The 16,210-nt window shown below is 36.5% G+C and overlaps 1 protein-coding gene across 1 annotated transcript in view; it reads right to left on the minus strand.

Annotated features, from left to right (window-relative positions):
* Positions 1 to 12,358, minus strand: part of csw (protein tyrosine phosphatase non-receptor type corkscrew) — a 199,553-nt gene extending 187,195 nt beyond the window's left edge. The window contains exons 1-3 of the mRNA XM_075302619.1: positions 12,244 to 12,358; positions 3,789 to 3,976; positions 3,585 to 3,711 (exon numbers count right to left, since the gene is read on the minus strand). Of these exons, the coding sequence (XP_075158734.1) occupies positions 3,585 to 3,711; positions 3,789 to 3,976; positions 12,244 to 12,257 (329 nt within the window). The 5' untranslated portion in view covers positions 12,258 to 12,358. The remainder of the gene's footprint in view (positions 1 to 3,584; positions 3,712 to 3,788; positions 3,977 to 12,243) is intronic.
* Positions 12,359 to 16,210: the final 3,852 nt, after the last annotated feature.

Below are 16,210 nucleotides of genomic sequence, written 5' to 3' on the forward strand. Positions count from 1 at the left end.
TCCGCATTACTTAAAAACCAATGATGATATAAATTATTTTGATATCGTAAATAAATTTAAAGATATAATTGAAAGGCCTGATTATTTTATAGACGCTTAAAAAATAATTCTAAATAGGATTTGTTCACCAATTTGTATGAATTCGCAAAATATATTTTAACTTGACCTCATAGCAGTATTTATTTCTTAAGTTTTTTTTGTATAAGTTAATAAAAAGAATGTGCCACTTTTTGTGCCACTTTTCAAAAATAATTGTGCCCCTTTTTTCGACGTTTGCCACTTTTTGTGCCACTTTTTGAAAATTCCCAACGGTAACGCTGCTTGGCACTGAATGCAAAAGTTCCAGATTTTACTGCTCGTAATCATTTAAATAATTGGGATGAAAATCTATAGATTTTAGAATTCAAATCAAGGCGTTATTTCATCATTTTCTTGCACATTTACAAGAGATGTTTATGATTCCTCTAAAACTCAAACAAAAATGGTTCTTATAAATTCAGAATCTGATCTAGTCTTCATAGGTAAAATCTTTACATTTATCTGCGGGAAGCGTACTGGTTGAACTGATCTGCTTGGGAAAATATCTGTCATCAAACCCCCCTGAAATTTTCAAAGGAAACTATTATATTTGATTCATGGTTGGCCCGAACTTACTACTGTACGGGTATATACTTGTTTTGTCTTCTAATAGTTCAAATATTTTTCATAAAAAAATATTGCTTAAAAATAAAATGAAAAGGTCAACGATAATCAACCAGAAATTCGAATAGTTACTTCATCTTACTGTTGTAATCTTCTTTGTATACAACCACAGTTCTATTAATTTTATCTGCAGTGATTCTAATTTGGTATTTATCTTACGGTATAACTTTATAAAAATTTTTGTCTTCATCAATTCCTAGTATAAATTTCTTTCCTTTCCCTATATTTTTTATATTTTTCTTGTACTCGTAAATTATATCGAATTTGCTTTCCAATGACAATATTCATTTGCTCCGCCGACTGAATTCAATGCCCGCCAAGATAATAATCGAATCGTCTTCTAAGTGAAAGTCAAATTTTTAGGAATGGGAGAAAGAATTTCGAGAGTAAATATGCAGGTTACGACCTCTTTATAGCCTTATAGAAAAAAATTAATTTCCGCAACATACAAACAAGTAAGGAAATTCTAAAGTCGGGCGGGGCCGACTATATAATACCCTGCACCACTTTGTAGATCTAAATTTTCGATATCATATCACATCCGTCAAATGTGTTGGGGGCTATATATAAAGTTTTATCCCAAATACATACATTTAAATATCACTCGATCGAATTTGATAGACTTCTACAAAATCTATAGACTCAAAATTTAATTCGGCTAATGGAACACAATGTTAGTAAAAAAATATGGGAAACATTTAAATCTGAAGCAATGTTAAGGAAACTTCGCAAAAGTTTATTTATGATTTATAGCTCGATATATATGTATTAGAAGCTTAGGAAAATTAGAGTAATTTTTACAACTTTTCGACTAAGCAGTGGCGATTTTACAAGGAAAATGTTGGTATTTTGACCATTTTTGTCGAAATCAGAAAAACATATATATGGGAGCTATATCTAAATCTGAACCGATTTCAACCAAATTTGGCACGCATAGCTACAATGCTAATTCTACTCCCTGTCCAAAATTTCAACTAAATCGGAGCAAAAAATTGGCCTCTGTGGTCATATGAGTGTAAATCGGGCGAAAGCTATATATGGGAGCTATATCTAAATCTGAACCGATTTCAACCAAATTTGGCACGCATAGCTACAATGCTAATTCTACTCCCTGTCCAAAATTTCAACTAAATCGGAGCAAAAAATTGGCCTCTGTGGTCATATCAGTGTAAATCGGGCGAAAGCTATACATGGGAGCTATATCTAAATCTGAACCGATTTCAACCAAATTTGGCACAATGCTAATTCTACTCCCTATGCAAAATGTCAACCCAATTGGGGTAAAACTCTGGCTTCTGGGACCGTATTAGTCCATATCGGGCGAAAGATATATATGGGAGCTATATCTAAATCTGAACTGATTTCAATAAAATTTGACACACTTGACTATAGTACTAATTGTTCTTCTTGTGCAAAATTTTAAGCAAATTAAGGTAAAACTCTGGCTTCTGGGGCCATATAAGTCCATATCGGGTGAGTTATATATATATGGGGGCTATATCTAAATCTGAACCGATTTCTTCCAAAATCAATAGGGATCTATTCTGAGCCAAAACACATTCTTGTGTCAAATTTGAAGTCGATTGGACTAAAACTGCGACCTAGACTTTGATTACAAAAATGTGTTCACGGACAGACGGGCATCGCTATATCGACTCAAGAGCCCACCCTGAGCATTTTTGTCAAAGACACCATGTGTCTATCTCGTCTCCTTCTGGGTGTTGCAAACATATGCACTAACTTATAATACCCTGTTCCACAGTGTGGAGCAGGGTATAAACATTCAAAACTACATCCAAGAAATTCTCTAACATGGTCACTGACATGATCAGACCTACGAAGTCCGTATACAAAACGTACTATCCTATTAACAATAAGCCTGATCCTATCTCTGTTATAATGTTGGTTACATGATACCAATTCAAGGCAGTAGTTCACCTGAGTCATTAGAAACACAAAACCCATCATACGTCTCACCGGAAGAGGTAAATTCAGACCACAAGAGAACAATTTCCTTAGCCCCAGTGTGACCCTAGAAGAAATAGAATCAATATTGTGACTAAAATTGAAACAATCGTCAATCATTAAACCAAGGCACTCATTGCTCCTTTTAAAATTTCCATAGCTCTGTTTCGTTGAAAATTTTAGAAAATGTTTTCAGGCAGAGCATAAAATACAAAAGCATAACAAAAAACGCTTACTGCTGCTTTTAGCGTTTTTTTTTTTTTTTTGTATGAATGTAAGCTCTGGCAAGATTTATTGTAATATTGTGGGTATAGTTTTGCGATAAGATCAAAATATTTTGGAGTACACATCAAAATCTAATTGGACACCAAATTTGGCCAAGAAATGCCTCAATGAACTAGACGTAGTTTTAAAATCTTCGCCAAACGAATGCAATAGAACACTCAAAAACACTCAAATGCATCCACATATCACCAAAAAGTTTCCAATTATAAAGTTTATTGGAGTTGAAAACGAAATCAAATAAAACCCCTTCTAAATTAAAATATAATTACTAAACGCATAAAAAACGTAAACGTAATTATCGACTTTCTAAGAATTAACAATTTCCATAATGATTCTTAATTATTATGTTATTGTAACAATGTACTGCATAAAACTACTTTCATATACAAAAACACAAAAGCTTAAATAGAATTATATTGAAAAAAAAAAAAAAACCTTGAAATACTCGACATAGTTTTCACTTATTTAATTAGGGGATTAATAAGACTTAAATATAAATGTCATCGTTCAATACAAAGTAATTTCAGTTTCATTTTCACTTTCACTTTCTCCATCATGATTGTAGGATTTCTTTGATTTATTCACGTTTTTTTGTTTATATTTTATTAATCTTATAATAACTATGGACTTACCTTTCTGTTGTTGGCTCAGCACATATTAGTGGCTGCTTCAATTCAATCACCTGACCATTTTTCTCTTTCAATTCACCATTTTCCATATAATATTGTACCAGCTCAGGTAAGGTGGCAAATTTTTCTCCTGTACAAGTGAAAGGGGAATATACATAGGAATGAGAATAACTCTGCTTCAATGTTTATGTAAGACGAATCGCTTACCTCCATAGAGATCGAAAAAATCACCATTATTTTGTATTTTAATGTGTGTCACTTCTTGACCCCTTCGTACAGATAACGTAAATGCACCGGGATTTGAAGAGGATAATCGAGCCAAAAAGGATCCATCAAAACCTTGATCCAATAATAGTTTTTCTGCATCGATACCCGATATTGTGGGATGAAACCATCTGGAAAGTAGTAAAGTAAAAACTGTTTTAGAAGACAAATGGTATAATTCATATATTATATTTTCCTATAAAATAAATATTTCATATTTGACCTTTGCACTCGGGCAAATATCAACATTCTGACTTTTGCAAAGATTGGAAAAAATCAAAGTCAACGTTTTTTTTTTTTTTTTAATCTTCAAAGTCAACATAGCAATTTTTGGTTCTTTTTAAAAGTCGAGACCAGTGAAATCGATTAATCGAATTTTGATAGTGGCCAAAGTATAAGTAATCGAGTTTTATGGACAAAATTAAAAACCCAATTTAAATTGAAAAGAAAAATTGTCAAAAGTCGTGACGTTTTTTTAATCGAAAATATAATTTTCAAATTTTAAAAAGTAGAAAAGGTGGAAATTAATTTTTTCAAATTTTAAATAATCGAAAAATTTACTAGTAGAATTTTGCCAAAGTCGAAACTTGAATTATTTTCTAATTTTTTTGCTAAACTCTAGTTTAGCTATACCTCTCAGATTTCTTCCAAAACTTCATAGATGGTAGAACTCTAAGACTAACAGGTTGGCTGATAAGTCCCCGGTCTGACACATACACTAATAGAAAAAGTTTCGTTATATTAACGAAATGTGTCGTTAAAAGTCAGCCAATGAAACAAATTCGTTAAGAGAACGAATTTTCTGCCAAACAACGTAACGTTTCATATTATTGACGAATATTTTCATTGTATTAATGAAAAGGTTTCGTTATATCAATGAAAATTTTTCGTTGGCTGACTTTTAATGAAATTTTCTTGTAGATGTAGATGGCGCCGCTAGTGTTAAATGCATATTATTTTTATATAGTACCAACCTTCAAATGATTCGTGTCAAAATTTGACGTCTGTAAGTCAATTAGTTTGTGGGATAGAGCGTCTTTTGTGAAGCAACTTTTGTTATTGTAAAAAAAAATGGAAAAAAAGGAATTTCGTGTTTTGATAAAATACTGTTTTCTGAAGGGAAAAATACGGTGGAAGCAAAAACTTGGCTTGATAATGAGTTTCCGGACTCTGCCCCAGGGAAATCAACAATAATTGATTGGTATGCAAAATTCAAGCGTGGTGAAATGAGCACGGAGGACGGTGAACGCAGTGGACGCACGAAAGAGGTGGTTACCGACGAAAACATCAAAAAAATTCACAAAATGATTTTGAATGACCGTAAAATGAAGTTGATGGAGATAGCAGATGCCTTAAAGATATCAAAGGAACGTGTTGGTCATACATTCATCAATATTTGGATATGCGGAAGCTCTGTGCAAAATGGGTGCCGCGCGAGCTCACATTTGACCAAAAACAACAACGTGTTGATGATTCTGAGCGGTGTTTGCAGCTGTTAACTCGTAATATACCCGAGTTTTTCCGTCGATATGTGACAATGGATGAAACATGGCTCCATCACTACACTCCTGAGTCCAATCGACAGTCGGCTGATTGGACAGCGACCGGTGAACCGTCTCCGAAGCGTGGAAATACTCAAAATTCCGCTGGCGAAGTAATGGCTTCTGTTTTTTGGGATGCGCATGGAATAATTTGTATCGATTATCTTGAGAAGGGAAAAACCATCAACAGTGACTATTATATGGCGTTATTGGAGAGTTTGAAGGTCGAAGTCGCGGCAAAACGGCCCCATATGAAGAAGAAAAAAGTGTTGTTCCACCAAGACAACGCACTGCGCCACAAGTCATTGAGAACGATGGCAAAAATTCATGAATTGGGCTTCGAATTGCTTCCCCACCCACCGTATTCTCCAGTTCTGGCCCCAGCGACTTTTTCTTGTTCTCAGACCACAAAAGGATGCTCGCAGGGAAAAATTTTGGCTGCAATGAAGAGGTGATCGCCGAAACTGAGGCCTATTTTGAGGCAAAACCGAAGAAGTACTACCAAAATGATATCAAAAAATTGGAAGGCTCGTTATATTCGTTGTATTGCTCTTGAATGGAACTATGGTGAATAATAAAAACGAATTTTAACAAAAAAAATGTGTTTTTCTTTGTTAGACCGGGGACTTATCAGCCATAACAGGTTGGCTCTAGCTATAGCTAAATCTGAACCGATTTCGATGCACATAAGTCAGTACTATAGAAGATTAGATTTGGCCAAATTTGAATAAGATCGGTTGAGAAATAAGGGACTTATGGCCAAATTTGGCAAAATCGGCCGATACATATATATGGGAGCTATATCTAACTCTGAACCGATTTCGATGAAATTTAGTACACTTACAGGGAGGTGAATTATATTAAAATAAGCGCAACATGACCATATTTGTCGAAATCGGGCGTTACATATATATGGGACCTATATCTAAATTTGATCCGATTTCTTCCAAATTCAATAGCTTTCGTCCTTGTGCCCAAAAACACCCTGTACCAAATTTTATAACAAATACATGGACAGACGCACGGACGGACGGACACCAAGTGCTAGATCGACTCAGGAGGTGATTCTGAGTCGATCGGTATATACTTTATGGGGTCTAAAATCAATATTTCTGGTAAGCACATTTTTTGACAGATCAAAGTTTTTATACCCTGACCACTATGTGATTTAGGGTATAATGAAAAAGTTATCGAACGATATGGAAGACAATATAGTTTCTTTAACAAATAATGGGTCTTCATCGCGGAAAATAGCCAAAGAACTAAACATAAGTCAGTATGTGGTCATTCGCGTCCAAAAAGGAGAAAATACTACTCCCAAATAGCAAACCAGAGGCCGCCGAAAACTGTTGTTGTTGTAACAGCTTGGAGAGGCTTATGTGATAATTCTTTAAGTACTGTTGATTTTTCTCCGGCAGCCGACTATCGTGGTAGTGATGGAAGGTAATGGGTGTTGTTGGATTTTTGCCCCTATTCTCCACAAGAGGAGTTGAAGGTTAGTTCTACACACAAAAAAATATTTTTTGTCTTCAATCACAAAATTAATTGATCCAATTAATTTTTTAATTGAAATGTCTTCAATCACCGAAGTGATAGTATCAATTAAAAAATTAATTGAAAGTCAATAATTGATCCAGTTAACAAATTAATTGATACTATTAATTTTTGTGATTGGTTTTTGTTTCAATTAAATTTTTAATTTAATATTTTTTTAAACTCAATTAAGACTTTAATTGAAAAAAATCGTAATTTTTTCTGTATATTTATAGCTTGTTTGTACTAATAAAACGTTATATCGTCACCCTTTTTAGTCTTTTTTTTCTTTGTCTTTATAGACAGGTGGTCAACATATTAGAAGCATGTAAATTATTTTTGCCAGACAATCAAACCCAGTACCTTCGTCACGAGAGATTAATGTACTGCCATTTGTCTACCCAAGCTTACAATACTTGATATTAATCCCAAGAAAATAATGAATATCAGATTGCGCCTTTTTCGGAGCATATTCACTGAACGCTGTCCATCTATCTTGTCATTTAATAGCTAACGTCAAAAATTGGTTCAACAAAGTTTCAAACAGCTAAACATAAGATTCAACGAATACACGCATCGGCTTTTTCATCAGCCGCGGGTACCACAAAGGAACAAAAATCCACGAATTCGTGTTGGAAGAACCTCGATTTACGATGCCTCAGATATTAGCCATAGCATTGATGAAATATGGATCCAAAAAGCGATCCACATCGACAGCACACAGGGTCAATTCGGCGCTACATTGAAGACAACAACATGGCGTGCTTAATTGACGCATAGGCTTATACCTACCGTTATGCCATTATCAAATCAGTAGACTTTGGCAATATAACCACTTCTTCTTGTCTTCTCCCGTTTTACCATGGTCAAAATTTTGTTTAGTAGAATGGATGATACCCAAATCTGGTCAACGTTAAGATCTTCTGGTTGTTTGGATAATGATGATTGTGTCCCTGACATTGATGTTAATTATGTTAATGATTTTTTCGTCTCGAACAAATTATCTGGAGTAAACAGTCAAACTTTTTCTGGTTGGAGTGGAGAAATGGTAGGCGAATCATTAGATACTTTTTCTTTCAATTGTGTTTTTGGGTCTGATATTGAGAAAGCTATGGATAGTCTCAAACCCTCATCGGTAGGAGTGGATGGCATCCCTGTTAAGTTTCTGAAGATTATATTTCCGTATATTTCTTGTCTCTTGCTTCACCTTTTTAATAGCATAATTCTGACATGTAAATATCCGGATGCATGGAAAGTCGCTAAGGTGGTTCCTGTTCCTAAGAGTAAAGGCTCGTTTAATGTGGAGAATTTGAGGCCAATTAGTATTTTGCCTTCTTTATCCAAGCTCTTTGAATATGTAGTGAGAGATGCTGTTCAGGAGTACATAGATGATCGAAAATTGCTCAACGATTTCCAATATGGATTTCGCCATGGAATTAGTACAGCCTCACATCTGCTTCACTTGACAGATGCAATCAGAGAAACTATTGGTTGTGGTGAATATGGAGTTTTAGTTGGTCTGGATTTATCAAGGGCATTTGACAGGATGAACCATTCGAAATTGATTCAGAAGCTTCGAGCTCAGTTTCATTTCTCTGATACTGCCTGCAGTCTCATCTCATCTTATTTATCTGGACGATCACAGTTTGTCTCTGTACGTGGTGTTAATTCTGAGATTAGACATATTTCTAGTGGTGTCCCACAAGGATCCGTTCTTGGACCACTGCTTTTTATATTGTATGTGAATGATATTTTTGTTTCGTCTCCAATTGGTGAATGTTTTCCGTTTCTTTATGCGGATGATATTCATCTTTTTTTCAGTAGTACTTCTACTTTACAACTTGAGATGAATATTAATCATGTTTTGGAACATGTTAGTCGGTGGGTTTGTGATAATGATTTTGTCATAAATAACTCTAAATCTAGAGCTATGTTCTTTTATCATACAAATAATGAAGTAGAATTGAATATAAAAGTCAATGGTTATGGAGTCCCTTTCGTTACTGAGATGAGATGTCTTGGTGTAGTGTTGGATAGGAGACTTAGTTTTGAACATCATGTTGACTCTATTTTTTCGAAAGTTATGTCCACTCTTCGGAGGCTTTACTCGCTAAATTTGTTTATGCCAGTTCATATTAGGAAGAGATTGGTTTTTTCATTACTAATGTCTTCTGTTAATTACTGTATTGAAGTAGTATCAGGTGCGAATTTGGCTTGTTTTAGTAGGCTACAACGAATAGTGAATATGATTGTCCGGTTTGTTTTCTCTTTAAGGCGCAATGATCACACTTCGGGCAGTGTATTAGAGTTTCTAGGGGTGCCTTTTCCTATGTATATTGAGCATAAGGTTTTGATGTTGTTTTATAGGCTAGTAAATACGGGTTCTCCACCTCTGCTCCGAAGCCGTTTTATTTTTTCAAGGTCAATCAGAAATCCGCAGATAATTTTCCCTCGCTTTAATACGGCTGTTTGTGATCGATCTTTTACAGTGCGTGTCGCTAGAATCTGGAATCATCTTCCGCTTCATTTAAGAAAGTTTTCTTATTCTACTAAGGAATTTTCTCGAAGACATTTTCTTCATTTAAAAGAATGTATTCAATGATAAAAATCATTTCTTTTTCTAGTCATCAATAATGGACCATAATTTCACATATTTTTTTATTTCTTTATTGTTGTAGGCTGGGGAGCCAAGGTCTTGTCTTCTTTTTTCTTTTTTTTTTTTTAATTAAAAAAAAAAAAAATTTAATTTATATATATATTTTTTTATGTTAATTCTAATATTTTTATTATATATTTATTTATTAGCTTCATTGTTATTAAATTCTTTTAGATTTTTTTTTTTTTATTTTTTTCTTAATAAACCTGTTATTGTAGTTAGTTTATTACCGCATAAATCTGTAATATATTGTTAATTAGGCCAGGTATGGCCTTGTGTATATTACTTTGGAGAATAATAAATGAAAATGAAATGAAAATTTGTATAATTGGGAAATGAACTACTGGTACTCCTTATAATGCCGTCAGGGATCCTAACACAAAAGCTACATATTTAATTTTCGCAATTTCATTAATATTAGACTTTTAATTGCAAACGAAATAACCATAAGACGTGCTACAAAGTTGGAGCACACCGAGCTATGTGTATCGTTATAAAAGTAAATAATGTTGAAAAATAATCCGACACTTTTCTCTCGGAAGGACACAACTAAAGTGGTCAATATCTAGCTCAAAATTCTAGGTTAGGTTAGATATAGTGGCAGCCCGCTCTTTCAGGTTCGCTTAGGCTATTCAGACTATTGTGTGACCACAGTGGTGAACTTCTATCTTATCACTTAGTGCGGCTCGATTCCATGTTTAGCTCAAGGGACCTCCTTTTTTAATCGAGTTCGAAGGCGTTTCACATTGTGATATCACTTAAAGAAACTTTGAAAAATTCAGAAATGTCACCAGCATTACTGATAGACGATCATCCACCAAACTCAATATTATAAGTACCACCAGGATAAACCTCAATATTCCAAGCAATTTAACATTAATTTAATGTGCGATGGTGAGCTTCAGGGTATTGAGAGGCAGTTATTAACACATTACATGCCTTATTATTCAATAATTTTTTATAATAAAGGGTGATTCTTTTGAGGTTAGGATTTTCATGCATTAGTATTTGACAGATCACGTGGGATTTCAGACATGGTGTCAAAGAGAAAGATGCTCAGTATGCTTTGACATTTCATCATGAATAGACTTACTAACGAGCAACGCTTGCAAATCATTGAATTTTATTACCAAAATCAGTGGCAGAAAATCCGCTTTTTTATCGACAAATTTTGTTCAGCGATGAGGCTCATTTCTGGTTGAATGGCTACGTAAATAAGCAAAATTGCCGCATTTGGAGTGAAGAGCAACCAGAAGCCGTTCAAGAACTGCCCATGCATCCCGAAAAATGCACTGTTTGGTGTGGTTTGTACGCTGGTGGAATCATTGGACCGTATTTTTTCAAAGATGCTGTTGGACGCAACGTTACGGTGAATGGCGATCGCTATCGTTCGATGCTAACAAACTTTTTGTTGCCAAAAATGGAAGAACTGAACTTGGTTGACATGTGGTTTCAACAAGATGGCGCTACATGCCACACAGCTCGCGATTCTATGGCCATTTTGAGGGAAAACTTCGGAGAACAATTCATCTCAAGAAATGGACCGGTAAGTTGGCCACCAAGATCATGCGATTTGACGCCTTTAGACTATTTTTTGTGGAGCTACGTCAAGTCTAAAGTCTACAGAAATAAGCCAGCAACTATTCCAGCTTTGGAAGACAACATTTCCGAAGAAATTCGGGCTATTCCGGCCGAAATGCTCGAAAAAGTTGCCCAAAATTGGACTTTCCGAATGGACCACCTAAGACGCAGCCGCGGTCAACATTTAAATGAAATTATCTTCAAAAAGTAAATGTCATGGACCAATCTAACGTTTCAAATAAAGAACCGATGAGATTTTGCAAATTTTAGGCGTTTTTTTTTAAAAAAAAGTTATCAAGCTCTTAACAAATCACCCTTTATAAACATTTTTCCCAAGTACATGCCAACTACATCAAAATTCAAGTTTGTTTACAAAATTTAACGGCTGATAGCGAACAGCTGATTTGCTTCATTAAACATATGACAGTGATACCTAATACAAATGCGTACCATAGTAACTGAATTATCGTATAAGAATTAAGGAGGTGGGGGTGGTGGTTAACTAGCGTCATCACTAAATAGGAAAAGAATAAAAAATACACACTTTATACGAGATGGTAGCAACAACAACAACAAAACCAGCAGAACGGCAAAAACAAAACAACAAAAAAAAAATAGCACAATACAAAAAATTCCGAAGGACGGATGATAAGCGCAAAGGGAATGTACATTCGCACATATTTACATACATATTTTTTGTCTTTTGCAAATATGCAACATATGGATATGAAAGATGACTAAATAAAACGCCACTATATAAAATTATCATGGAATCTAGAGTTGGCGATTTAGCATAGGGTAAAGGGTTTAGTAAATTTCTCGCCAACTACAATAGAGATGGGCGTGGAGGTATCTTTTCAAGAACAAATAACACATTTTTCACCACTCAGCATACATATAATTAACTTTATACACTTTATGCTCCTACTATGTATAACCCATCGAAATGGGCAAACTTTGTTTTTTTTTCACACTCTCCGCAAGCACACAAATTTTTGCACAACCAGTTATTTGCAAATTCTATACAATTTCTGTAGAAATTTGTTAATATATAATCTTTCCATCAACATTTTACACTTTTCCATACCTTCGCGATGACATTTTCTTCGTTGTATCAAGATAGATAAATCAAACAATCCGTGTTCTAATGTTTATCCACGAAAAGTAAAAAGGCTAGCAAAATGGAAAAGCGTTCAACCGCCCCCTCATCTTTCCATTCTTCGTCTTGTTGTGAGGGGGCTAAATAAGGTTTGGAGCGCTTCTATTTTATGGTTTGTGACGGCGTAACAGAAAATTAACGGCGTACGACTACTAAGCAGAGACTTCAATCACAATTGTAGTCGTATTAATTTTGCGATTTTTTTGTTTGTATCACAGTACGTTTTAGTTCTTCTTTTTAAATATTTTTATTAACCAAAACCACTAAACCGAGAACAAGCTAAACTAAGGGAGTTTATTACCAATAGTATTGTTACGTTTTTATATTTAGGCGTTTTTAATTACCCGACAATTAAAACACAGTTCTTTTAAATAACGACAATCTACAATTTATTTACTATGACTTCACACTTTACAATTCGTTCACACTGAAGTTATTCGTTTGACGCTTTAATTAAGACTGACTCGTTAGCAGCATGCGAGCGCTTTTATATATGACGGTGTGGCAATACGAGAACATTCTGGTAGCACTACAATATTCTGGCAACGCCAGAACATTCTTAGACAATGCTAGAGGGATCTACGACCATTAAGTTATTCGTCTGGTGGCTGCCAAACACATACACACTCACATAGATATATGCTCGCATTACTACAACAACAATGACAATAGACAATGAGATAAAATGAGAATGCAGAATAACAAAGCAAAGGGGTTGCTATTCTATGAGAGAGTAAGAACTAACATTTCGGTAAGCAAACAAAAGAACATAAAAGAAATTCAGGAAAATACTAGAAAATGAATAGATGATTCCAACAAGTGATAGCAAAATTTTATCGTTACAATTTGAAATTTTAAATTAACTGAAACTAATTTAAATAAACTTATATCTATAATTATCAAATTCGTAACACTGCCTCCCGCTTAAGCCTGTTCGTCCCGAACAGGCACAGAACCTGTTCCGTAAGGAGCCAATCGTTCCAGATGTACAACTTTCATCTTTGATCTAGGGCTGTCGTCCTTCTGAATCCGGTATACAACATCATTGATCTTCTTGATGACTTTGTATGGGCCTTCCCACTGTGTTTGCAGTTTAGGACACAATCCTTTCTTTCGTTGCGGGTTAAACAGCAGAACCAATTCTTCTTCTTGGAAGCCCTCAGTATTTACAGCACGATCGTATCTCGCCTTCATTCTGTTGCTGACCATTTTTATTTTGTTGCGCACTGATTCGTGAACTTCACCGAAAGTGTTCGGGATGTCGTTTCTGTTTTTTTCCATGGCGAGCTCATTAGGTTTAGCGCCGAATATCAGATCTCCAGGCAACTTCAACTCAGTTCCGAATAGAACATTGGCCGGTGTTCGAGAGGTGGAATCATGAATGGCAGATCTATACGACAGCAAAAACTTTGGTATATGCTCGTCCCAGTCCCTCTGGCCGTTGTCCACTACTTTTCGAAGATGTTCCTCCAGAGTGCGATTAAACCTTTCTACCATGCCATCGGATTGTGGATGTAATGGTGTAGTCCTCGTTTTCTTGATACCAAGGGATTCACACATCTCTTTGAATATGGCCGATTCAAAATTTCTTCCCTGGTCTGAGTGAATCTCGGACGGCACACCGTAGCGACATATCCAGTTTTTGTTGACAACATCCACAATCGTTTTTGCCTCTTGGTTTGGAATTGCATACACCTCCGGCCATTTGCTGAAGTAATCCATGACCACAAGGACATAACGGTTTCCAGAATCACTTACTGGGAAAGGGCCTGCCACGTCCATTGCTATTCTTTCAAACGGGGCTCCTGGTCTATATTCTTGCATAGGACCTCGACTTTTCCTTGTTGGACCTTTCGCCTTCATGCACTTCTCGCAATTGGCTACCCATTCAGCAATTGATTTCTGGCATCCAACCCAGTAGAATCGTTGCTTCACTTTCTCGGCTGTTTTGGTTATTCCCAGATGACCTCCACTGGGACCATTATGGAACTCCGCCAAAACTTCTCTTATTTTGGAATCCGGCACGATGATCAAATTTCGGCTGCTCTTGCCATCTTCGCTTTCCCATTTACGTTGCAGGGATCCATTGACTAGAACTAAACTATCCCATTGAGCCCAGTATGCTTTCATAAGTGGACTTTCGGCTGCGATGTCTTTCTTGCTGGGTTTCTTGTTCTCTTCCTTTGCCGAAATAATTTTGTTCAAAATGGGATCTTTACGCTGTTCTGTTGGCCAGTCCACCCCAGATTCGATGTGTAACAGCCGAATATCAACAATCTCCTCCTTATGTTCAGCTTTCGAGCAGTGCTTGCATTCTATACTGCAAGGTCGACGTGACAAAGCATCAGCGTTACCGTGTTTTCCACCTTTTCTATGCTCGATACTGAAATCATAGCTTTGGAGCCTCTCGATCCAACGTGCCAGTTGAGCTTCCGGATTCTTGAATTGGAGCAACCATCGTAGAGCTGAGTGATCAGTCCTGAGCAAGAAGTGTTGTCCATACAAATATTTATGATAATGTTTTACACCCTCTATGACGGCTAGCAGCTCTCGTCGCGTTACACAGTAGTTCTTTTCGGGCTTGGACAACGTTCGGCTGAAATATCCGATGACCTTCTCCTTGTCGTCTATCTGTTGGGATAGCACACCTCCAATACCATGCGCGCTAGCATCTGTATCCAAAACAAATTTTTCGCCCGGAATAGGATACGCTAGAACAGGAGCTGAACATAAAAGTTCTTTTAAATGTTGGAATGAATCCTCCTGTTCGTCGCTCCACTGGAACTTCTGACCTTTTTGCGTCAATTTATGGAGACTAGCGGCGATGCTGGCGAAGTTTGGGACGAATCGTCGGTAATATGTACATAACCCAAGGAAACTTCTTAATTCGTGGAGATTTCGGGGTCGTGGCCAATCTCTGACAGCTTGGATTTTGTCTTCATCGGTGGATATGCCCTCTGCAGTCACATGATGACCCAGGTATTTCACTTCCCGCTGGAAAAGGGAGCATTTCTTTGCGTTAAGGCGTAGACCAGCGGCTGACAATTGCTGGATAACGTCTTTCAAGTTCTTAAGGTGCTCGTCAAATGTTTTGCCCATCACTATGATGTCGTCCAAGTATATCAAGCACGACTTCCAGTGCAACCCCTTCAGTACCCGCTCCATCAATCTTTCGAAGGTAGCCGGAGCGTTGCAGAGCCCGAACGGCATTACATTGAATTGCCAGAGACCGCCATTAACGCCAAAAGCCGTCTTTTCCTTGTCTTTCTCGGCGATCTCTACTTGCCAATATCCACTCTGCAAATCAAGCGTAGAAAACCATGTTGTTCCGGCTAGTGTGTCCAACGTGTCATCAATGCGTGGAAGCGGATAACTGTCCTTTTTGGTGACATCATTCAGTTTTCTGTAGTCCACGCAGAATCGGGTACTTCCATCTTTCTTTTTGACCAGCACAACTGGGGAACACCAAGGACTTGATGATGGCTCGATCACTCCACTCTCCGCCATTTCCTTTATGAGCTTTTGAACTTCGTCTCTTTTTGCCAGGGGAACACTTCGTGGTGCCTGTTTTATGGGCCTTTCTTCTGCGGTTTTAATTTCATGTTTCACTACAGATGTTCTTCCTTGATTTCCCTTTTCAGAAGCAAAAGCAGAGGCGTTTTTCCGCAACAATTGCTTGGCTTTATTTCTCTCTGACGGCGATAGATGACGTGTCCAAGCCTCAAAATACCCTTCTAGATGTTTTCTCACTGCTCCATGTGTCTTTGATGAGTTGCCTTCCAAATTGACTATTGCCTCGGCTGGTGTACATTTTCCAATATCAGAAAATTTTGCAATTTGCTCATGATTGTCAGACATGTTCAAGACACGAACTGGTATTAGTCTCTCTTCGTTC

This window comes from Haematobia irritans, chromosome 3, assembly GCF_050003625.1.
Source record: "Haematobia irritans isolate KBUSLIRL chromosome 3, ASM5000362v1, whole genome shotgun sequence".
Lineage (NCBI taxonomy): Eukaryota > Metazoa > Arthropoda > Insecta > Diptera > Muscidae > Haematobia > Haematobia irritans.